The sequence below is a fragment of the Coniosporium apollinis genome (genome assembly GCF_000281105.1).
Source record: "Coniosporium apollinis CBS 100218 chromosome Unknown supercont1.36, whole genome shotgun sequence".
Classification (NCBI taxonomy): Eukaryota; Fungi; Ascomycota; class Dothideomycetes; genus Coniosporium; species Coniosporium apollinis.
Window position 1 is genome coordinate 53383 of NW_006913298.1, and position 22391 is coordinate 75773.

At 52.7% G+C, this 22391-nt stretch overlaps 10 protein-coding genes across 10 annotated transcripts; 6 read left to right on the plus strand and 4 right to left on the minus strand.

The window, feature by feature from the left end:
• Positions 1 to 2815: 2815 nt before the first annotated feature.
• On the minus strand, positions 2816 to 3784 carry W97_06765 (uncharacterized protein; the record flags this gene model as incomplete). Its single annotated transcript, XM_007784749.1, has 1 exon — positions 2816 to 3784. One exon carries the CDS (start codon positions 3782 to 3784, stop codon positions 2816 to 2818), a length of 969 nt encoding a protein of 322 aa, XP_007782939.1.
• Positions 3785 to 4392: 608 nt separating this feature from the next.
• W97_06766 (uncharacterized protein) lies at positions 4393 to 6080 on the plus strand (the record flags this gene model as incomplete). The annotated part of the gene is made up of 3 exons (XM_007784750.1): positions 4393 to 4455; positions 4580 to 5662; positions 5733 to 6080. The coding sequence occupies 3 exons, from the start codon at positions 4393 to 4395 to the stop codon at positions 6078 to 6080; spliced, it is 1494 nt and encodes a 497-aa protein (XP_007782940.1).
• A 497-nt stretch (positions 6081 to 6577) lies between these two features.
• Positions 6578 to 7402, plus strand: W97_06767 (uncharacterized protein; the record flags this gene model as incomplete). Its single annotated transcript, XM_007784751.1, has 1 exon — positions 6578 to 7402. The coding sequence occupies one exon, from the start codon at positions 6578 to 6580 to the stop codon at positions 7400 to 7402; it is 825 nt and encodes a 274-aa protein (XP_007782941.1).
• Positions 7403 to 8272: 870 nt separating this feature from the next.
• Positions 8273 to 9648, plus strand: W97_06768 (uncharacterized protein; the record flags this gene model as incomplete). Its single annotated transcript, XM_007784752.1, has 4 exons — positions 8273 to 8521; positions 8623 to 8992; positions 9323 to 9518; positions 9570 to 9648. The coding sequence occupies 4 exons, from the start codon at positions 8273 to 8275 to the stop codon at positions 9646 to 9648; spliced, it is 894 nt and encodes a 297-aa protein (XP_007782942.1).
• A 256-nt stretch (positions 9649 to 9904) lies between these two features.
• Positions 9905 to 11205, plus strand: W97_06769 (uncharacterized protein; the record flags this gene model as incomplete). The annotated part of the gene is made up of 4 exons (XM_007784753.1): positions 9905 to 10099; positions 10171 to 10430; positions 10533 to 10943; positions 11004 to 11205. The coding sequence occupies 4 exons, from the start codon at positions 9905 to 9907 to the stop codon at positions 11203 to 11205; spliced, it is 1068 nt and encodes a 355-aa protein (XP_007782943.1).
• Positions 11206 to 11996: 791 nt separating this feature from the next.
• On the minus strand, positions 11997 to 13340 carry W97_06770 (uncharacterized protein; the record flags this gene model as incomplete). The annotated part of the gene is made up of 1 exon (XM_007784754.1): positions 11997 to 13340. One exon carries the CDS (start codon positions 13338 to 13340, stop codon positions 11997 to 11999), a length of 1344 nt encoding a protein of 447 aa, XP_007782944.1.
• Positions 13341 to 14362: 1022 nt separating this feature from the next.
• On the plus strand, positions 14363 to 15441 carry W97_06771 (NAD(P)H-dependent D-xylose reductase xyl1; the record flags this gene model as incomplete). Its single annotated transcript, XM_007784755.1, has 2 exons — positions 14363 to 14507; positions 14612 to 15441. 2 exons carry the CDS (start codon positions 14363 to 14365, stop codon positions 15439 to 15441), a joined length of 975 nt encoding a protein of 324 aa, XP_007782945.1.
• A 253-nt stretch (positions 15442 to 15694) lies between these two features.
• On the minus strand, positions 15695 to 17599 carry W97_06772 (uncharacterized protein; the record flags this gene model as incomplete). The annotated part of the gene is made up of 1 exon (XM_007784756.1): positions 15695 to 17599. One exon carries the CDS (start codon positions 17597 to 17599, stop codon positions 15695 to 15697), a length of 1905 nt encoding a protein of 634 aa, XP_007782946.1.
• A 552-nt stretch (positions 17600 to 18151) lies between these two features.
• Positions 18152 to 19763, plus strand: W97_06773 (uncharacterized protein; the record flags this gene model as incomplete). The annotated part of the gene is made up of 2 exons (XM_007784757.1): positions 18152 to 18345; positions 18398 to 19763. 2 exons carry the CDS (start codon positions 18152 to 18154, stop codon positions 19761 to 19763), a joined length of 1560 nt encoding a protein of 519 aa, XP_007782947.1.
• A 106-nt stretch (positions 19764 to 19869) lies between these two features.
• On the minus strand, positions 19870 to 20517 carry W97_06774 (uncharacterized protein; the record flags this gene model as incomplete). Its single annotated transcript, XM_007784758.1, has 1 exon — positions 19870 to 20517. One exon carries the CDS (start codon positions 20515 to 20517, stop codon positions 19870 to 19872), a length of 648 nt encoding a protein of 215 aa, XP_007782948.1.
• Between the last annotated feature and the right edge of the window lie 1874 nt (positions 20518 to 22391).

The following is a 22391-nucleotide window of genomic DNA, read 5'->3' on the forward strand; positions in this document are numbered from 1 at the left end:
TTTTCGACATGGTTATCCGCGTTCCTCATCGCAGACTTGTTGACGGCTTTCGTTGTTACGGAGCCGTGTGTGCCTGTCAAGGTGCCGCGCCCACAGAGCTGTAACTCCATACTATAGGATTCTCCGTCCACAGACTCTGAACTTCCCATGTCTCGCAGGCCTTCCTGGCCTGCAGCTCGTTGCCTCTCCCTCTTGCCGTAAGGTGCGGCCAGCTCAGCCGAGGCAGATGTCGATATAAATGACCGCGGATGCCGGCTTAGGTGGGGCAGGGAGGTTCGAAGCAGGTGATGGTGGAGGACATTCAATAGTTGTGTTTTGACTTGCATCCACTATAGTGCCTCTGACCTTCACATCGGAGATCAGCCTTACCATATCCGCCTCTCCACAACAGAACCTCTTCGCGATCCCCTCTTACGCCATCGTTGCCGAGAAAGGCTCTACGTCTGCAGTACTTATCGAACCAATTGTGCTAACAGGCCCCTCTATCGGTCGTACACTTCTCCTCGTGCGATAAGTCATCGACCATCATCCTCCTTTAGTCTTTCCGCCCAGTTTCAGATAAAAGGTAAAGGAAACCGTGTCAAACTTTGTCAACCTATCGTATCGTATCTCCGGCCGAAAACAGTCTCAAACAAGCTCCAACTCCCACACGCTTAGACAACGCGGCATAGAGCAGGTGGTACATAGCGTGGGGTAGTCTCGATCACTAGCTTCAACACACGCTGAATACCGGCTCCGACACAACCTCGAGAAAAGTTAATCACGCCGCGGTCATCGTGCAAACCGCCCCCTTCCAAACGCGAGAGCCTTTCACGCACTGGAATGGAGTATCGTCCTCGAACGGCGGCAGAAGTTTTCGTGCGCCTCAATAGCCGCCGTTCCGCTAATGAAACCATTTCCAAAGCCGACCACTTTCTATGCCCTGCGCAAGAAGCTATCCGCTAAGCCCGGCAGAATTTCTGGCGCACTCCAACGGAAGTTCTTCCACACATGCCCAACGTCCACGGTCCACTATATCTCGCAGCTAATGTGTTCCATACCATCCATAAATGCTCTCGCCTTCGATAATTTACACGCCTTGCACGCCATATCCCGTTTTGTCTGTGTACCACCGGAAGGTCTCACTCTGTTCGGTAGAACAGATTGCGGCCATACGGAAAGACGTTGATCTCGGCAACACCACGGAGACCGGCAAATACAATGGCAAGATTGTGGCGCGAGAGGGATGTATGGGGGATGAAAGGTGGAACTCAAGGGTGGTGTGTGATCATTGCCTGCAGTACGAACATCCGCCGCGAACCCTCCTCGGTCCCTCGTCCGCTACCGTCTCACACCAGATAGGTGACCATAAGCTTGTCTCACCCATTGAGCTGTCTGTATCATCCGCATCGCTTACCCAACCAGGTGGATGATTCTGCGGCTGTTACTCACGCATCGTCGAACCATACCGGCTTATCCACCGAGTCCGAAGCCAACACCGCGAACAAGCTCCAACGGCAGCTCAGACAGTGTCATGAAGTAAGGCTGGAGACTACGTGCCTCAATCTTGAACGCGGCATCGAACCCATTCTGGATAAGGCTCAACTTACGAGATCTTTCTCATATGGACACGGAACTGCAATGACTGATATCTGCGGAGGATATTGTCCGCAGAGCTAAGCAGACTTTGGCGCAGCATCAGCGGAACCACATTGTAATCGTTCCACGGATATAGCCCCTGTCCTGAAACGGCAGCGAGGGTGTTTCACGCACTACAACGCATGCCTTCCGTCAGAACGGAACAGGTTTTGGAGCAGAGATTGTTGCAGAGATTAGTGCAGCGCCAGCGGAGAAAATATACCAATTTTTCCACGGTCATCTCTTCCGTCCACACCGGTAATCTCATGTCTTGGGGAACACTCATGTTGCTTTTCGTTAGGACACGGCAGCCGTTTCGGTGTAGGGACACTATTCACTAGAGGAATTCGGCTCTTGTACGGTTATGACGAAATATGGCAAAACCACCCAGGCCTGCATCCACCCAGGCGTCGAAGACTATCTTTGAGAATTGTCCCTGGTCCGAGATAGTTAGGTTCACCCCACGGTTGCCGATGCGGCGGCAGCGGCCCTACCGAGCATTATGAGGCCATGCTGATCAATGTCTTCAAGTTTTCCGCGTGGACGGAGCCTTCGAATTCTTCCACCGGAAAATCGGAAGGCGGATGGAGGAGCGGACGAGTTATCCCGCTTCATGTAGGAGGTTCGGTTAACGATAATCTTGAAAAGCTGTCCCTAATCAGGGGATGGTCATCTCTACTCTACGGTTTTGTAAATAGATATAGGGACTGCCAGACACCGTTAGCAGTGCGCATGACTCCATGTCAACGAAGATATTCCTCAATTCACCGTCCCACGTCGGATGCGTATGTGTTGAGACGTGCTAGGTACCGCCCCGGTCGCTCTCAGCTCAACTTACACGCCGCCCTTCCATCTTCCATCACAGGTAATAGCCATCAGTCCAAGCGTTAACTTCGTAAGGTAACTATTGTCTAATCTAGAAGTAGCGCCACTAGGAAAAGAGCTATGCTTTTACTGTATCTTCTAGCATTGTCTATCGATATTTCAAACAGCTTCCCTTACAATTTCCTTTACTGATCAAAAGAAGAAACCCGCCCAGCTTCCTCCAACGATCTTCTCTATACACTTCGTGGTGCAGCGGTAGACAAACGTAAAAGGACGTCTTTATTTACTGTCCAGTTTCCTGCCGTAGACGAAGTATCTGTGGGGGAGATCTATTAAGAACCATGCCACTCAAGAACAAGATGCAGGGAAGAACTCACATGCTCCAATAAGACCTGATCTTGGGATTCTTAATATCCCTCCTCACGTCCGCCAAGAAAACCTCAACCTCCTCCGGGTTCATGATCGACGCCCTCGTAAACGGACCCATGCTTAGTCCATGCAATCCCTCGAGCATATCCGTCATGGTCCAAAGCCCAATTTCTTTCTGCCGAGGGTGCTTTGCCCACGGGTTCTGCGGCCACTTGTGCACTTCCTCGTGGATATCCACGAAACCTGCCGCCTCCATCCATTTCTTGTATTGCTCCGCCGCATTTACGGGTCTCCCCAGCTTCTTTCCTGCTTCCAGGAGATGATTGCTCCATTTCCATAAGGCTGTGTTGGGAGTCAGCGAACCGTCATCGCTCAGAAACGGCATGTTTATGTCCTGCAGTTCCAGCCATCCGCCTGGCTCAAGGTTTTCGTAGCTCTGTTCAATGAAGCGTGGCCAGTCTTGCAGACTTCCGCACATCATGCGCGCGTGGATAAAATCGAACTTCTGCTTGAATAGCCATTCGTCTTCGCAATCGTCGATGATGAACTTCAAGTTCGGGGGGACCCAAGAGGGTTGAATGGGCGAAAGATCAGTTCCAATGACTTCAGCGGAGGGGTGAGTGTCTGCAAAGTCGAGGGCCCAAATTCCAGTCCCTGTCCCGAGATCAAGAACATGCTGGACGTTGTCCCGGATCGGGGCGAGGTACAATTGATTCTTGCAAGATTTTAGGAATAGTGCATGCTGCATGTCAAGCCGGTCGTTTTCCTTCTCGTCATTTGGAAAGAAATATGACCCGTCTTTGAAGGCGTGGTAGCGGCGACCGTTTTCGACACGGTAGGCTTGGATGCTGGATGTGATGGAGGCGGAAAGGACTGACGTGCCTTCGCCGAATGCTGAGTCGGATACAGCGTCGTCGATTTCGATGTATTGTGCATCTTCTTGGATTGATTCGTCGGCTGGCTGGGCGCTCATGTTAGAGAAAGATTGCGCTATCGCCCGTCGTTTATCGAAACGATCTCCTATGCTTGAGGACAAGAACAAACAACAAGGACGGGTTGGAAGGAGCAAACAAGACAGCTATGTACCCGACCATAGAAATGGAAACTGGCGTAGAGATATTTGCCGCCTAAGCGCATATATTACTCGCTCAGCATGTCGGGATCTGACCTTCCACTGAGATCCCTTGTCTGCCCCTGTAGATGCGGACGGGGGGAAACGGGAACTGCGGGGCAGCTATTTTAACACTGTCGACCCTGGCCAGGCCGCACCGCTTGTCAACCTTAACTGTTCCGACAGACATGATAGGCGTGATAGGTGTGATAGGCGTCCGGAAAGCTCCACTAGTTACTCTGGGTGTTTTACTATCTCAGCTGTCACAGAGCCTGCTTGGCTTATCCCCCGCTTCTGCAAGCCGAAAGGTCGCTCGTCCGTCTCCAAAGGCACTAACCGTCTTGAAAGCCCCACGGTCCCCAAAATGCTTGGAATGCCGGCTTTTGTTTTGCTCCTCGTCGTTTTTCCTTTGTGTCCGCTTGCAGCTGAGGTTATCGACGTACTCTTAAGCTGACGTTGGAACCGACAACATGTACACAGATTGGAACAACCGCCTGCATCTACTTGCTGCCTCTGGACTGTGCATTATATATGTAGCTTGGCGGGCTAGTCTTCCTTCCTTAGCATATCTTTATCAGGCTCCTTCTTCCCTTGATTTCAGTCCTCCATCGCACACCGATAATTGCTCTGTATACGGACTGACAAACCCTGCCACAGATCTTCTACGCCGTCTTCCTCTCCTCCCTCCGCCACGTTCCCGGCCCTCTTATCGCGAAACTAACGGGCAACTGGCTGTTGTTTATCGAACTCGCAGGCAAGCGGACAACGACAGTCCACGCCTTGCACAAAAGATACGGCCCAGTAGTCTGCATCGCTCCCAACGAACTCTCCTTCAACACCATCGATGCAGTCGAAACAATCTACGCTTCCCATCACTCCGAATTCCGTAAGGCGCCATGGTACGCGAACATGACGAGGGGTGGTGTCTTCAACATGCGGGATCCGGCCGAGCACAGGCAGAGGAGGAAGCTGCTGAACCATGCCTTCTCCCAGCAGAGCGTCAATGAGATGGAGCCGCATATTCACAAGCATGTCCAGAAACTAGTCATGGCCATTGAGAAACGCCGCAAGGATGGACCTGTTAATGCGAGACATTGGTTCCGCATGTTTGCTTTTGATGTTGCGGGTGAATCCTTCTTAGGAAAGCCGTTCGGCGGCCTAGACTGCGACGAAGCGCCTAGTTATGTCGCTGATTTGGATTCTGCCTTTATCGTGTGGGATCTCCAAGGCAGATTCCCAATCTTAACCTGGCTGTTGCGACAGAGTCCCAGCAAGAAGCTGCAGCATTTCTTTACCGCTGACGACCGCATCTACGAATATGGCGCGGACGCTTTCCAGGACTACCTACAACGTTACGGACGTAGCCTGCAAAGGAAAGATCTTCTCACGAAACTTATCCGCAAGGAAGACAGTGACGGAGGGTTGACTGACGAACAGATATCGGGCGAGATTAGCAACCTTACTTTCGCAGCCACCGACACAGCCGCTATAGCCCTGACGTACATGTTCTGGGAATTAGCGCAGCATCCTGAACTGCAAGATGAGCTTCGTGAGGAACTAAGAAAGATTCCGCTTCCACCTATGTCGGGGGTACCGGACCATAAGGATCTTGTCAATCTCCCCCTCTTGAATGCAGTTATTCAGGAAACATTGCGTAAGCATTCGCCTGTTCCTGCAGGTCTCATGAGAACCGCGCCACCGGGTGGGAGGATGATGGAGGGGTATTTCGTTCCTGAGAAGGTGAGCCTCAATCACACAACAAAACCTACGTCTTCCTACAATACAAACTGATCGACTTACTCTATTCCAGACCGTCGTCTCAGTGCCTTCCTGGACCTCCCATAGAAATCCAACCTACTTTCCCGACCCTGAATCCTTCTCGCCACACCGCTGGATCACGGCCGATGGCGTTGGTGGAACCGAGAAAATGAAGCAACTCTATATGCCATTCACAAAGGGACCGCGGACTTGCATTGGGCAGGCTATGGGGTTGCTTGAACTTAGAGTCATGCTCGCGACACTTGTATCTAGGTATAACGTAAGGCTGAGTAAGGATATTGGGGCACATGATATGGAGGTTACAGACCATTTTCTGCTTATTCCGAAAGGAGAGAAGTGCCTGTTGGATTTCTTCCCCGTGTTGAAGATAGAGATGTGAGCACGAGCTTAGCAATAAATAGATCTACCCTTTAGTCGTTTGGCGCTAGATGCTTATTACAACTTTATAAGACGGTACTAGCGGAGCTAGTATGAGGCAAAAGAATAGCTAGTAAGAGCTAGATATTATGCGATGCTAACTACTATTAATAGAATAGATTAAGTGCAAAGAAATAGCCTAAACGTAGAGTTAGTAGAGAATAGTAATATAGTAGTATAGCTAGCTGCTACTATTCTCTAGAAGATGCTAGCATATATATATATACATAATACTATATCTATTTAGTAAAATAGTATATTTAGCTGAAATAAGAATGTAGTGCTCTTTATAATACAATCCTGAGATGAAGCTCTACGTTTTAGTTATCTAACTAGCTAGCTGAACCTCTGGCCGAGGTTTCTCCATCCTAACAGCAGCTCCCTACGTGGTACAACTTGCAAGCTCTATATTATCAACAATAGTACTTTTATTCTCTACTTAATGGTGATTTTTCTACAATGTCTCCAGACGATCCCAAAGCTCCCTCCTATATTCATGGCCACAGTCCCTCTGTCATCCGTGCCCACTCAGCGCGCACAGCAGAAAACTCCTGCGCCTACCTGCTCCCACATCTCACGTCTTCAATGAGAATTCTCGACATAGGCTGCGGCCCAGGCACAATAACATGCGATCTCGCATCCCTCGTCCCGCAAGGCCATGTCACCGGTATAGACAGTACAGACAGCGTCCTCGAACAGGCACGGGCATGTGCTAATGAACGCCATCTCGATAACGTCACTTTTGCTGTCGGGGATATCTACGCCTTGGACTTCCCAGAGGCGAGTTTCGACGTCGTACACGTGCATCAGGTGCTCCAGCACCTCGGCGACCCTGTCCAAGCGCTCAAGGAGATGCGGCGGGTTGCGAAGCCTGGCGGGCTTGTGGGGGCGCGTGAGGCGGATATTGCGGCGTCCGTATGGTATCCGCCCTCCGCCGGTCTCGACACCTGGTGTGATACGTACCTTAAAGTCGCGAAGTGGACGGGCGGGATGCCGGATACGGGGCGCAGGCTGAAGGAATTGGCGAGGCTGGCGGGATTTGAAGTAGGAGGCGTTACGGTGGGGGCGAGTACGTGGTGCTTCAGCTCGCCTGAGGAGAAGGCTTTCTGGTGCGGGACATGGAAGGAAAGGGTAAGAGGAAGTGGGTTTCGGGGAAAGGCGATTGAAAGTGGCATTGCGGGGCAGGAGGATCTAGAGAGGATAGCAGAGGCATGGGATGCGTTCGAGTGGGAGGAGGATGGATGGTTTGTAGTAGTGCACGGGGAGGTGCTGTATCGCGTGTAATGATTTAATACAACTGGGTGTGCCTATTTAATACTAAAATACTAAAGCTCCATCGCATGCCTCTTGATACTAAAAGGCTATATTCAATGCCGCTAGCGTTCAACGCCTCCTCTCGCCCGGTAACTCGCCCAATATAAATATAATTAAACCTTACTAGCCTTACCTTAAACGTCTTGCACGGATCGTAGTCACGCGTAAGGGTGTAGTAAATAGAACTAACGGTAAAGATCTCCGTCCGAGCACCTGTGTCCGCCCCTTCGCCATCTTCTTTGCCAAGTAGCCGCCCGAACGGCTCAGTCATCACTGCGATTCTTTCTCCAATCTTCATCGCCCGGCCAATGTCGCTCCGATCCAGCGCATCATCAGCAATCCATGTGCTAGAAACGAAAACAGGTTCCACGGCTCATGGACGTGTTTGGTGGGCGGAGTTTGGCGGACTTGGGTGGCGGCCGGAGTGGGGCCTTTCTGGCGGAGTTGTGGAACCCTCTTCCGACCACCACACCGTCAGAATCTCCGCGTGCATTCTCTCGGCTTTTCCTCCACGAAGCACGTATTCTACTCTACAGCACCGATACGGACTAGTTAGACGCGATGAATGAATCCACGGCCATAACCGGCACGCCGGCATCGAGACAAAAGAATTGCAACAGTTGTGTCCAGGCTAAGCGGCGATGCGATAGGCGGACGCCGATATGCTCTAGATGTGCGGAGAAGAAGATTCCTTGCGTATACACAAAGACTAGAGCGGTTAGCCGATCTGCCCAGCACGACGCTGAGACCTCTAGCTACGCGGAGAGATCATCGTTAGGAAGTCCCGCATGTTCTTTCTTTACAGCTGGCCTGACGCTCGACGTGGACTACCTCGGGATCATGCCCATGGATTCTCAACCAGACGCTGCCGCCGCTGCCGCTGAAAACACTTATAGTTACCTAGTGATTGATGCTGATAGTACCGGCGACATTCCCATGGACCCTTTCATGGGTTTGATGGGCAATGATAGCAGTCCAGCCCGGGACCAATGGCTTGCCCCATTGGATCAGGGGTCTATCACCGAGCGCCCAAGCAGTCCGGCTAATGAAGAAATCATAACGGCCTATCAGAAGATGGCTTGCTTTTGTGTGAGTCTCGATTCCACCATCCTCTGTATGGGACATTCTGTCGTCGCTCCCAATTGTTCAACACGTGCCTTTGGATACTTTTTTTAACAGCTTTTGGCCAGGAGCATATTGAGCCGTGGCATCTCTATGACCCTCAAACACCGCTACACTACATTGTAGCCCGTATCAAGGGTTTTACGACTGACGTCGCCACACGCAACGCCACGCCTTTCCTGCACCGCTACCTCTACAGAGACCATGCACCACAATGCATCCTGTCGTGCTTCACCGCCAATGTCCTCTACACGAACCGCACAGAAGCAAACACAGCTATGGTTATGCGGGTGCTGCACAGCAGCATACGGGAACTCGTCGACACCGAAGCCGGCCGTGTCGTACCAACGCCGGCCGAGAAGCTCGCCCGTGCCCAGACGCTCTTCCTGTACCAGATAATCCGCCTGTTTGATGGCGATATCATTCTGCGCGCACAAGGTGAGAAAGATATGCCGCTGCTGCAAACATGGCTAGGTGACTTGTGCCGGATGCGTGGGCATTTGGGGGAATTGGCGGAGTTCGAGAATGGTGTGGTGAGAAAGCAGCCCCTAAGAATTGAGTGGGAGGTGAGTGCTCGCCACGATCGCTCAGGGTATCCTTGCTTACCAGCCTTGCGGCTGTCAGCGGTGGATTTTCGCCGAATGTGTGCGAAGAACTATTGTAATGGCATACTCCGTCATAACGCTTTATGAAACAATGACCGATTCGGGGTGCACAGGTTACAGCCTTCCCTTTTTATGTTCTGGTTCTGAGCTGACAGAAAAGCAGATGACCCAGGTCCGTGGGCCTATGTTCACCGCTGGACGCTTTCCCGTCATCTGTGGGAAGCGAATTCTTCGTTCATGTTTGATCGCATGTGGAAAGAAAAGCCTCATTACATGATAAACAACTACTCATTCGGCAATTTTCTCGACTATGGAAGAGGCGAGGATGTAGACGAGTTTGCCGAGATCCTTTTGAGCGTGTAAGTAGACTAGAAGCTCCACGTCTGAATGGTGCTAATAGGTCACAACAGTTACATGGGAGTAGACGAGACAAAAAGGTTCATCCCCGGAAATGAAGCCGAAAGACAAGGTACATTTCCGGGTCCGTAAATGCCACCGCTGCTGCCTCTAGCCGTTGGCGGACTTTGCATCTTGTAAAGTCCGCCTTTTAGCTGCGGAGCTCAATCCGAGCCAGCGCGGACTTCGAGCCATACGTCCTCGACCGACACATACGAGCGAGTTGTATATAAGCAACATATCCAACGCTCCGTTGGCTTCAATAGTTATCATCTACACGCTCCGTTACACCGTTGAACAAGAGCCTCGCCTTGGTTATCATCCGCTCTGCACGCACGTTGCCAACAACATGGAATCCGCCTCGCCCGTACTACGGCCATTGGGTAGAAATGGACCTCTGGTGCCACGGATTGGCTTCGGTACCATGGGGTTGGGGTTTCCCTGCTCGCGAACGACAGCTCCCATTCCTGATCCTGAGCGTCTTGCCCTTCTTAATCGCGCGTATGAACTCGGATGTACTTTCTGGGACACCAGTGACTACTATGTAAGACCAGGACTTTAGTTGCTCTACATTGCTTTATACGATAGATTGCTAATCTGGAGTTTTCCTTGTAGGGCGATGCTGAGGTTATCATCGGCAAATGGCTTGCCTCGAATCCCGAGAAGCGCAATGATATCTTCCTTGCCACAAAGTTCGGCGCCATCCAACTTCCCACGGGTTTTGAATTCCGCGGCGACGCCGCATATGTGCCCATTGCCTGTGGGAAAAGCCTCAAAAGACTCGGGGTGGAGACAATTGACCTCTGGTACCCCCATCGGCTCGATGGATCGACCCCTATTGAGCATATTGTGGCGGAGATGGTCACGTTGAAGGAGTGAGTCTCGCTTTCTCATCTTAAGAGGAGACACACACACACACACGAAGGGAATATCAGTTTCATCAATCGTTGGCAGGCAAGAGCTGACATTGGTCTTAGACAAGGCAAGATTCGATATCTCGGTTTGTCAGAAGTCTCCTCGGCAACCCTGCGACGCGCCCATGCCGTGCACCCGATTGCGTGCGTCCAGATGGAATACAGCGCCTTCACGACGGAGATTGAGTCCCCTGAACATAACTTTCTGGCAACCTGCCGTGAGCTTGGCGTCGCCGTCGTCGCATACTCTCCCTTCTCTCGAGGCCTGCTCAGTGGGGGTATCCAGGGGCCGGACGACTTCGAGGAGGGTGACATTCGCCGCTTCTACCCGCGTTTCTCGAGGGAGAACTTTCCCAAGAATATGGAGCTTGTCGGGGCCATCAAGGAACTTGCGACCAAGAAAGGCGTCACTGTTGGTCAGGCAGCACTAGCGTGGCTGCTGAGTCAAGGGGATGATATCTTTCCAATCCCTGGGTGAGTGCTGTCTCCTAGTCTCCAGCTACGCGGTTATGAAGTTGCTGACGATAACAACAGAACTATCACCAAAAAGTACATCGAGGAGAACTTCGCGGCGATGCACGTGGAGCTCACCCCTGAAGAGTCGCAGCATATCCGCGGCTTGGTGGAGAAGGCATCCGTGTTTGGAGATAGATGGCCGCCGGAGCATGGACTTGGCTTGTTCGCCGACACGCCGCTTCCCGAGGAGAGGAAGGATGAGAAAAGGATGCCACTATAGGTGGTCGTCTTATGCTTGATCAGGAGTGAATGTCCACCCAAGCCTAAGGATGTGCACAGTTTGCTTTCTCAAACTCCACTCTATGATATACTAGATCGTATCCGTCGTAACTAGTTCCATTATTGTTCACGAGTCTGTCTGGAGCAATGTCTCTTGAACTTGTCGTGTAAATCCAGTGTTATCAATCGCCCGACCGTCCAGCGATCGAGGGTCCAAGTGTCCGACTCGTTCAGCACGCCCTTAGACGATATAGACGGTCGGGTAACCCGCTAACTGGATATAGAAGCTAGCTAGCCGTTTATAGTTTAAGGTTACAGTAATATTTGAAAAGCTCACGGTGTTAGTATAATCGAGTAGAGTTCAACTCCGTAAGCCCTATAGCGACTAGATAAAGCGGTGTTGCTAACCAACCGAGAGCAATGCTAAGGAGGTCAATTCTGGTAACAGACTATCTAGGTAATTAACTGCCTCAGCTGTTCGCTTGATCTCAACTGCGGGTGCGGAGAGCGAGCCGCCCTGTTTCGGATGTCATATGACTTCGCGATGTACAATATCTCTCGAACGCAATCACGCATTTGTGGGCCATATCACAGCTGAGAGACCTTCCGTCTGGACGAGTGGAGGCTTCGCTTCCTTTGAAAGTGAGTTTAGTGTCCGCAAACTCGGACAGTGAAGAGTTTCCTGGTTCTTATGATCAAAAGCGGCTCCTGACTATCACCAATATTTTCTCCATTGCAGGCTAGCGGTTCGGTATAATTCGTAACTGCAGGACAACGATGATATCTCTAGGCCTATCCTCTATTCATAACCCTTTCTTCCGAAGCCTCTGCATCCTCTCTCAAGACATCGTTCAATCCAGTCCTTTTAACACATGCTTCAAATCTGAAGCTCCTCGCCAACTCCTCCAGCTCCTCTTCTGTCTTCCCCTTAAACAACTCCGCAAATTCCCACCCCATATACTCGCTGAGTAAGCACTCTCTCACCACCCTCTCTACCTGACGATCAAACGTCCAAATTTTTGGATACTTCTTGTCTAGCAGGTGCTCCGGTACCATTGCCTTCAGTCCTTGAATAAACGGGCCGTATACATCTTTCACTCCCTCTTTATCCATACAGCCCCAGAAGTCGAGACCGAGCTTCTGCTTCTTCGCCACGAAAGGTGCGGTAAGCTTCATGTACGCTGACTCTGGGTCAAGGTATACCATGCCCTGGTATCCTATGTCTTTATAGAGCCAGATACTCCAGCTTACATCGCTGTCCGCATAGATTTTCAGCTGTTCCTCTAACACGCCTAACCTCGAGCGATCTGTGACCTCGGCATCCTTGTCGGCTCTGGGATCGGCATATACAGGCCCGAATTCTCCGTTCCATATCGGCACGCCCTTTTCGCGCATAAACTTGACTTTGCGCTCAAACTGCCGCCTCAGCTTCGCTTTCTGCTCTTGCGTGCCTGAATAGGGCGCTTGGCCCGGGATGGGAAACCCCAGCATTGCGTAGTCATGACATGCGTATACAGTATTCGGAAGCACGGTGTTAAAGTGTGAGAAGTCCATAGCATATGTGTTGCCGTCGATGAAAAGGATATGGTCGGCGTCCACTGCACGAATGGCCTTCTCAGCACGCTCGTACCATGCTATCAGCCGGACGTGCTCTGGGTCCGCGGGCTCGTTGAGCGGGTTGTAGCCAGCAATGACGGGGTTACCGGCGTAGTGGTTTGCTATCTCGACCCAGAGATCGACTACCTGATCCTGGAAGACACGGAAGTCCCAAAACAACGCACGGGATAGGCCGCTGTCGGAGTGCCAGTCCTGGTTCTGTCCGCCAGGAACGGCGTGGAGGTCGAGAATGACGTAAAGGTTGTATTTACCACAGATACCGACGATGCGGTCAAGCAGATCAAAGCCGGATTGCTTGATCACACCGGGTTGCTGGTCATCGAGGAAGTGGCGGTAGTTGAAGGGGACGCGGATACAGTTCAGGCCCAATGAAGCGAAAAACTCAGCGTCAGACTCGGTGAAGAAGTGATGAAGAAATCGATCGAAGAAGAACTGAGCTTTCTGAGGGCCGAGTACGGAGGCCATCGCGGCACGATGTTCATGCTCGTGACCTGGGTAGCCAGTGATAAAATTCTCCATGTTGAGGTGGCCGCCGAGGCCCGCTCCCTTAAGTATCACAGGTGTTCCGGACGGGTCCACTATCGATGTGCCTGCCACACGAAGAAGCGTGCATGATGGATTCGGTGTACGGAGACGTGGTTCGGAAGTTTCAGTAGCAGTGGTGCTGGTTACAGCCTCCTTCTTAGTCAAGCTGTTGTTGGTTCCCATCACATCATTTAGTCGAAACTGAGGCTCCGCATGAGGCGCCATTCTCTTGATGGAATCAACGGATAGGTGGTATATCTACGGGATACACAAGCTGAATGGAAGGCAGTAAGTGTGCTTTCGTGAATAAATTATAGGCAAACGACACAAGATAGAGCAGTGAGTGTAGAAACACCGAGGCAACCTACCCTAAGGACCACTTATAGTCGTCTATGTCTGTACAGCCTCTGATCGGCGTTTGCTCCGATACTCCGCGATGCGGCACTTTCACACTGACTGCGGCCGAGTCTGGGGTCCTTCTAGCTTCGGAAGAGGGAGGACAATACAGCGGTCCCCAGTGCTCGTACCCGCAATCTTACCGATTCGAAATTGAGATGTGTACATGTGGAGTCTGCAGCGATGAGCAACTCTCCGCGCCAGATCTGCCAGCGCGGGCTTGGAGGCGCGGAGTGTGGGCCGAAGTCCCTGATCTCCCACTCGCGGAGTGTCGCTCAGGAGTCCTGCGTTGCGCGGATCCTCGCATGCGGCTGACCAAGGGCCGGCAAAAATGAACGCGGCGGGTTTTCGGCTGATAACAACCCGCCGCGTTCATTTTTGCCGGCCCTTGGACAACGGCTAAAATCCACAGCTCCACAGCTCCACAATCCGGGGAAAGTTCGTTGCTGGAGGATAACTTACGTCATAGCTACATCAACCTTTTTCGAATAACTAGAATTAGACGATGACAACCTGATCTTGCGTCTTTCTCCACCAGAAAGCATCCCAATCCTCCTCTACCCTCACTGTCGAAGTTCAGCATCCGCTTAGACACCACTGCTGCTGGGAAGACCTTCACGATGAGCAGCCCCACCATCAAGCTCAACAGTGGGCACGAGATGCCTCAAGTCGGCTTTGGCCTGTGGAAGGTGGATAACGCCAACTGCGCGGACATCGTCTACAATGCTATCAAAGTCGGCTACAGGCTTTTCGATGGTGCTTGCGGTACGTAGAATCCAGATACGCGCCCGTATCCTTCCTCCAATCCATCTTTCCCCGCTACTCAGTCCTCCTCCGACCCCCATTCCTGACATTTCGTACCTCCACAGACTACGGCAATGAAAAAGAAGCCGGCGAAGGCGTCCGCCGCGCCATCAAAGACGGCCTGTGCACACGCTCTGATTTGTTCATCGTGTCGAAGCTGTGGAACTCCTTCCACGACCCGGAGCGCGTGGCGCCAATCTGCAAGAAGCAGCTCGAAGACTGGGGCCTCGACTACTTCGACCTCTACGTAATCCACTTCCCCATATCGCTCAAATACGTCGACCCCTCAGTGCGCTATCCTCCCGGATGGTCAGACGAAGATGATAAAGTAACGCCCGGGAAGGCCACCCTCGAGAGCACCTACCACGCCATGGAAGACTTAGTCGACCAGGGTTTGACGCGGAGCATTGGCGTGAGCAATTATGGCGGCGCCCTGATGCTGGATCTGCTCCGGTACGCGCGAATCCGGCCGGCCACGCTGCAAATCGAGCATCATCCGTACCTGGTGCAACAGAACCTGCTAGACCTGTGCAAGGCCGAAGGCATCGCCGTCACGGCGTACTCGTCGTTTGGCCCCCAGTCGTTCCGGGACCTGGGCATGGAGCTCGGAAATAACACGCCGCTGCTCTTTGACCACCCTACGATTAAGAAAGTGGCGGAGAAGCATGGAAAGACGCCAGCGCAGGTGCTGCTCCGGTGGGCAACGCAGAGGGGGCTGGCTGTTATACCGAAAAGTGCGAGCCAGGACCGGCTGAAGCAGAATCTGGACAATGTGAGCTTCGACCTTGGTGAGGAGGAGGTGAGAGAAATCAGTGGGTTGGATAAGAAGTTGAGGTTTAACGACCCGCTTAACGTGAGTAATGGCGCTGCCCATCCTCTGTGGAACGACAGCTGATTCAGGTCTACAGTACGGCATTCCGGTCCCTTGCTTCGCGTGATTGAGAATGGTAGAGTGTGATTAACTGTTCTTCCTCGGTTCACTTCGAGTCCCGGAGCGAGGAGACTGGATTGATACTTCGTTGCAAGCACCTTCGTAAAAACCGACAGGCGTACCCGAACCAGCTCGTTTGCTGGAAAGAGACCGACAGCCGTGAACGGTAGAAAACCAAGGAGTATCTTCTGTACCGTTCCTTAGCCTTAACCTCGATCTATCTGACACTCTGCCACAATACTTCAAGCATATGTAGCATCGATCTACTTTCGAGTGACTCATTCTCCCAGTATCTGTTCAGCTCCATCGCAGCGACCACAGCGTTCTGCCAATCAGGCGGCATCTCGAGTGGCAGTGATAGTCCTTGCTCTGTGTTGTCCTTGGCTACTAATGCTGCTGCAACCAGCACCATCGCACTCCTGGTGCAGGTATAAATCATACTCGGAGTTCCGTGATGCCTGTGCCGGAAGCCCGGCCGATTGACCTGTAGCCTCTCAATATGCTTCTGGAGCCCTTTATGGGCCAGATTTCGAAGAAGAGGGCTCCAGTGAATGCCGCTGCCACATGGAGGGCAATTGATTACTGCATCGACAAAAGGCCAGTAGATTGTCTCATAGAGATTGATCAGATGTCCACGGAGGACGAACTTGCAAACATCATCCTCGTTTGGAGAAGATTGCAATGTCATAGTTTCAGGTAGAGCCATCACCCATTCGTCGGCTTGCGCCTCGTGTTCTGATGTGGCTTTCGCAAGTCCTTCGAGGAGAGTCTCGTCATATTGAGGCTGGAACGCAAGGATCTCATCCGCGATGCGCGACGAAAGGCGCCGTAACGATATTTCCGACAGGTAGAAATACCATGAGACGCGTTCCCGCTGCTTGTATTCGTCGCTCAAACCGCTTTGTAGATCCTCGCTGGGTGCGGGCGGCGTGGGAAAGAATGGGGGATATATAGCAACCTCAGTCTTCGGAAGACGGAAGTCTGGCGCTTGGAGATCTGGCCGAAGCTCACGTTCGGATTTCCACGCGGACCAGTAAATGGCTTGTTCCGCAGTTGAGGCTTGTTGGCTCTGGTAATCTTGCATTCCGTAAGCATGTATATTGTCATGAATGCCGTCCGATCCTACTCGAGACCGGTGCAGGAAGTCGAATTCCTGACAGCACGCAAGCGACTGCATGAAGAATCTCCAGGCTTTGACCCGCTCGAAGATGCACATCATGTACGCCCCCGCAAGGAAGAGGCATTGCGCTTCAAGCACACCAGATGTGCCTAGCACTACACCAAGCCGCTTCCGTGCCGCACTGTAGAATGATTTTGCGGTAGCGTATGCCTCTGAATCTTGAGTAACAACCTGACTACTATCAAACGGAGTCGCGATCGCGCCGAGCGCGCAGACCAACAACGCGATGCACGATTCAGGGGACCAGTCAACACCATGAAGGCATAGTCGAGTGACGATCCGACGAGTCTGCACTTCGTCCAGGACAGGATTCTTGATGTGAACATGATTGAAGAAGTTGTCGAGAAGAACCTTGGTATGCTGCGGCTCAAGCTCGTCTGCGAGGTATGCTGGCGAAGTGGACGCCTGTACAGTTACGGACTCGGCATGTCTCCAACGAAGTTGGAAGGCAAGACTCTGGTCCTGAATGCTATTCAGCTGCAAGCATGGCCACTCGAGGATATTCTCTATCGTTTGCGGCCGGAATTTCGAGCGGTCAACATCCGTGTGAGATCCAAGAGGCGTGGTTCCTGGCACATAGTCATCGTGCTGTGGAAGCTGGCTTGCTCCACTCGAGCTGCTAGAGCGCACCACTTCCTCGAGCTCATCCAAGCGCTCGAGAATCCGCAGACTGGCCGGATCAAAGCTCGAGAGATCCACAGGCGATTGGATGCATTGTGCTCCGACTTTTGCACAGAAAGAACATGACGGCTTCCGGTTGTCGCACTTGGTCCTCCGGGCCCGACAAACTTGACAAGCGGTAACGGCTCTTTTGCGAGGATAAGACGCCGTGCCTCGTGGAGCTGGCCGCTTTCTCCGAGGTTGCTGCCCTGGGGAAGCATCCGAGGCTGATAGCGAGGTTGGCTCAATGCCGTCTATGAGCAGGCCTTGCACAGAGGCCATGAGACTCAATGACGGCTCAATGGTGGTCGAATCGAGGATGAAGCGCGCTCGGTACAGGAATGCAGGGCTCCGCGAAGTGTTGCATGCATTACGTTGTGGAGATATCCAGAATTGATGGATGGAGTCAGTCATTAGATGAGCGACGTTCCGCGGCTGCTAAGCTGTACAAGCGACACTCCGCGACGGTGGTCCAAACCCCTCATCGCGGAATGTCGCTCAAGCTCTTTCGCTTGCAGACATGGGAAGCCAGCAATCCACGCCACCCGGTGCGGACCATCGCGTTTGGTTGTCCGCTTCTGTTTGAGCAGTTCAGATGCGATCTAGCACGACAAGTACCCCAGAAATGAAAATCCGGGGAAGGCCAGCTAGCGGAGTATCGCGTACAATGTGCTCCCCAGCAGCAGGGTGCAAGTACCGGCTGCATGGTATCATTCATGGATAAAAACGTCGTGATGCCCATGGGTATCCGCTCCACGTTGAACAGAATCGCTAGTACGGCTGGACAGTTACACTCTTACTATCTAGAAGTAGCACACCGCCTATCCGGTAGCAATGGACAAGGCCACAGCCGCTGAATATCAAGAGAAGAGAGGCGCCTCAGTCGCCTCTGCTAGCCATGTCAAGGAGACATTTGGGGCAACAATCGACAACGAGCAAGAGCATCAGCTCACACTGCGCTACGTTTTCAAACACCACAAAGCTCTAATAGGGTGGTCTTTTTACTGGGCTATGTGTGCGGTCGGCTGGTACGTCGCCATCCGCACAAATACATAGAACAGACGCTGACAGCTGGAATAGGGGTTTTGATGCCCAAGTCAATGGCGCCATGATCTCGGTTCCTGCCTTTCGACGCGACTTTGGTTACATGCTTGATGGCGAGCCAGTCATCCCTGCCAGCTGGTTGATCGCCTTTAACATCGTCAGTGCCGTCGGCCAGTTCTTTGGTGGTTTCCTCTGCAGCTGGATTGCCGATCGAATCGGGCGGAAGGCATCTCTGCTTGCGGCAATCATTGTCTGTACTGGCGGTATTGTTGGTGAGATCTTCTCTACGAGTCGCGGCGCTTTCGTCGCTTCGAAATTCATCCTCGGTCTCGGGCTTGGCTTTTACCTCACACTCGGCCCGTTGGCCTGTAGCGAGATTACGCCCGTTGTGCTTCGTGGCATCTCAACTGCAGGCATCAATCTGGGTATCGCTGTCGGTCAACTCCTTTCCAACGGCGTCATCAAGGGGTTCGGCGCCCGTGACGATCGCTGGGCATACGCCGGACCGTTTGCGATCCAGCTTTTCTTCTCCGCCTTCCTCCTGGCCGGCCTGCCCTTCGTTCCGGAAACGCCGTGGTACCTTGTCCGGAAGAACAAGGACGAAGAAGCGCTTCGGTCTCTCCAGAGATTGTGGGGAAAGGACTTTGACGTCTCCGCCAAGCTGGCCGCACTCCAAACCACTATTGAAGAAGAGTTACAACAGAAGAAAGCGAGCCTCGTTGATTGCTTCCGCGGAACCAACCTTCTCCGTACTGGCATCTCCGTGGGCGTTTTTGCCTGTCAACATCTCGTCGGCATAATCTTTGTGCTCGGCTACTCGACCTATTTCTTTCAGCTTGCAGGACTGGATACCGCTCGTTCGTTCGACCTAGGGGTTGGCGTGACTGCTTGTGGCGTGCTAGGCAACTTTTGCAGTTGGTTTGTCGTCAACTCATACGGCCGTCGCAAGATCTTCGTTGGTGGCATGGGCGCCCTCACGGTTCTTCTTCTCGTAATCGGTATCATGGATGTCGTCCCCACCGGCGCTGCCAAATGGGTCCAAGCCTCCTGCACCGTCATATACGCCTTCGTCTATTTCCTGACAATCGGCGCAATGGCCTTTGTGCTGCTAGGCGAAACCTCTAGCACGAGTCTCCGAGCGAATACAACGGCCTTGGCGACAGCCACACAGGCAGTCTTCGGCATCGCCATGAACTTCGCCATTCCGTACATGGTGAACCCAGACGAGGGTAACCTGAAAGGCAAGGTTGGCTTCATATTTGGCGGCCTGGCAGCCATTGCGACTTTTGGAAGTTACATCTATGTGCCGGAATTGAAGGGACGTACTTTCAATGAGATTGATACTATGTTCTTCCGCCACGTACCGCCGAGGAAGATGGGACACTATGAGGTTATCAACTAGGGGTCCGGTTGTGTTTGCTGGCAGCCTTTTTGAAGCGCTGATTGCTCTTGCAAGAGCATGTATATAGAAATGCGGAGACGGATAGGAAGTAAATACGAGCCCAGTATCAACCCTCACAAGGCGCGTGTTCCGCCAAAATTCTCACGGCCATCTCCGCCGCACCCATACTAGCAACAAACAACCTCTCATCACCCTCTTTCAACCAGAACCTCGGCTCCTCTACCTGCTCCCCTCGCCTCGCCATCGCAGCCTCAAGCGCCACCTTCTTTAACATCTCGTTATCCGCCGCCTCCCCAAACAACAGGACGTCAGTCACGTTGTGCGAGTAACAGCGTGACACAGCCGCCTCATCAACCGCGTACCTGACCCTCGCCCAAAACAGTCTCCTAGAGTCCGGACCCCAGGTCAGCCTCTCATACGCCTCGAGCCCGAGATCGTCATGGAAGTTGCTGGGATGCTGCTGCCAGTACGGGATGTGCGTTTCCGCGATTTTCCTTCTGCCGCTACACTCGATGGATAGCACGGCGCGGGTGAAGAGGATAGAGAGGGCGCTGCGCTCCGGCATCCCGTGCTCCTCGGCCACGCATTCTCGGGGGCAGGTGGAAGACTTGCAGACGCCGAGGCCGTAGCCCACGATCGCGGCGTCCCTGTGGCGGGGTTGGCGGGCGAATCGCTTGTTGGTTAGGAGGGTGAGGCCTGTGAACTCTGCCGCGTCGTAGAGGTCCTGGTACACTTCAGCTCCTATCTCCACCATGCTGGAAAGTGCGTCAGACAAGGATATTCCACCTCATCGTACAACGCAACGATATTCGCAGTCGTCACTACTACTTCCCCAATCCCCCTTCTCAGCTTTATTTCTACATCCTCTCTCAACACCGTGAACATCCCCGCCAGCGTCCCAACTTCAGGGGTAGCCGGCAGACCCAGCCGCTTGCGCAGCCGACGCTTCAACTCGCGAGGGATATCGTAATAACCTGCGAACATGCCACCAGGAGGATCGTACCACTAGTTGTACGGCGGCGCCGTGTGTTTGGAGCTCTTGAGCGACAGCTTGTGCATTGTGTTGTTGTACTCTGTGGAGCCGGGGATAGGACCGATATGGATGGTGGTGTTGGGGAAGAGGCGGATGGTTGCGGTGCCGTACGTAGGGGTGAGGTCGAAACCAGCGCCGGGGGGCCATGAGGGGGCAATGGTGTTGTTGAGGCTGTGGGTTGGGTTCTTAATAGCACTGTTGCGGGGACGAGCAGAGCTGAGACGTGGGAAAACGTAGACCCCGTAAAGGATAATACAAAGCGCCAAGGCGAAGAACGTTGAGGCGCACAGGAAGAAGCGGAAGGAGACACGGCGATGATGTGGTGGACTATGATGAATACCTGCTTCTCATCCCGGAAGCGGCTGTTTCGGGTCCATTGCCGCGGAAAACATGTTGCATCGGTACCTGAATGCTGAAATATTTCAACCGTTGCTCGGAATCACAGTCGAGGGTCAGTTGGGCGACATCAGAGAGATGTAGCAGTCAGTAAAGTAATGCTAGGAAGGGAGATAGAGATCCGGCAGCATTTCGTAGAAGGTTAAAGGATGCGGCGCAGCCACCTTAAATTAGACGCCGTCAACGAACTGTGCCGCAAAGATGACAGCCACGCAGTTGCGAGAATACCACATCGAGATAACTCTTGAGTAAGGCTCGGAAAAGAGGCAGCATAAGCGTATAGAGGGTAGCGCTGCAATATCAGGCCGATCGGTTTTATCTTTTCGCGAGTGCGAGATACCTTACCTACAACGAACGAAGTCGGAATATGATCGGATAAGTCGAACCACTTTGTTTCCTTTCATAAGACGTCAACGCCTGTAGCACACTCACTCTTGCATTCGACGAGCATTGCACGTCTTCTTTCGTGCTCGTCTGGTAATATTGAACGATGGAGAGATGTCAGGAAGGATGCTCGAAACTTCCTCTCCCGTGGGCTACGAGGATAGAGTCATGCAAGCGTCTGCGTGATAAAGCAGCAGCTCTCCCGACCGATCTTCTAATCTTTTTGCTCTGGGGATCATCCTCATGAAACTTCAGCCTCCGAAATTCATGTTCTGGGGAGGATCACCTGGGCAGCACAGAAGCACCAAAACGGCCCGCGAAGTCGGAGCAGCACCGTTTCGGACGTCACAAGCTGTGAGCACGTCCGAATCAGGATTGGTGGCTTGCCATCTCTCGGCCGCAGCCGTTGATGGACCGGGGGCCCCTGCAAAGGCGCATGCATCATCATCGGTCCACGAGTCTGCATCGCAAATGCTGTGCACAAAGATGGCTGTTTCCATCGCGAATTGGTGAATGCGATGGACGCGCTCACTTCTGCAGTGAGGTATTGAACTGCTGGGAATGATGTGAATCAACAACAGCTTACACTGGTGTGCTGCACTTTATGTGCCCGCGGAAAAGTCTCACAACCCCCCTGCCGCATGACGTTCGCCAAAAGTCACCAAGCTTGGAAGCTTTCTAGGCCTTGCCATACGTCACTCTCCACCCGAACATCGTCAACCCGTCCCATCCCATTCTTAACTCGCGACAACCCTCCTTCTCCTACACCCTACGTCTCATCTTTAAGTCAAGGTACGGTGTCTATTGGACAGAAT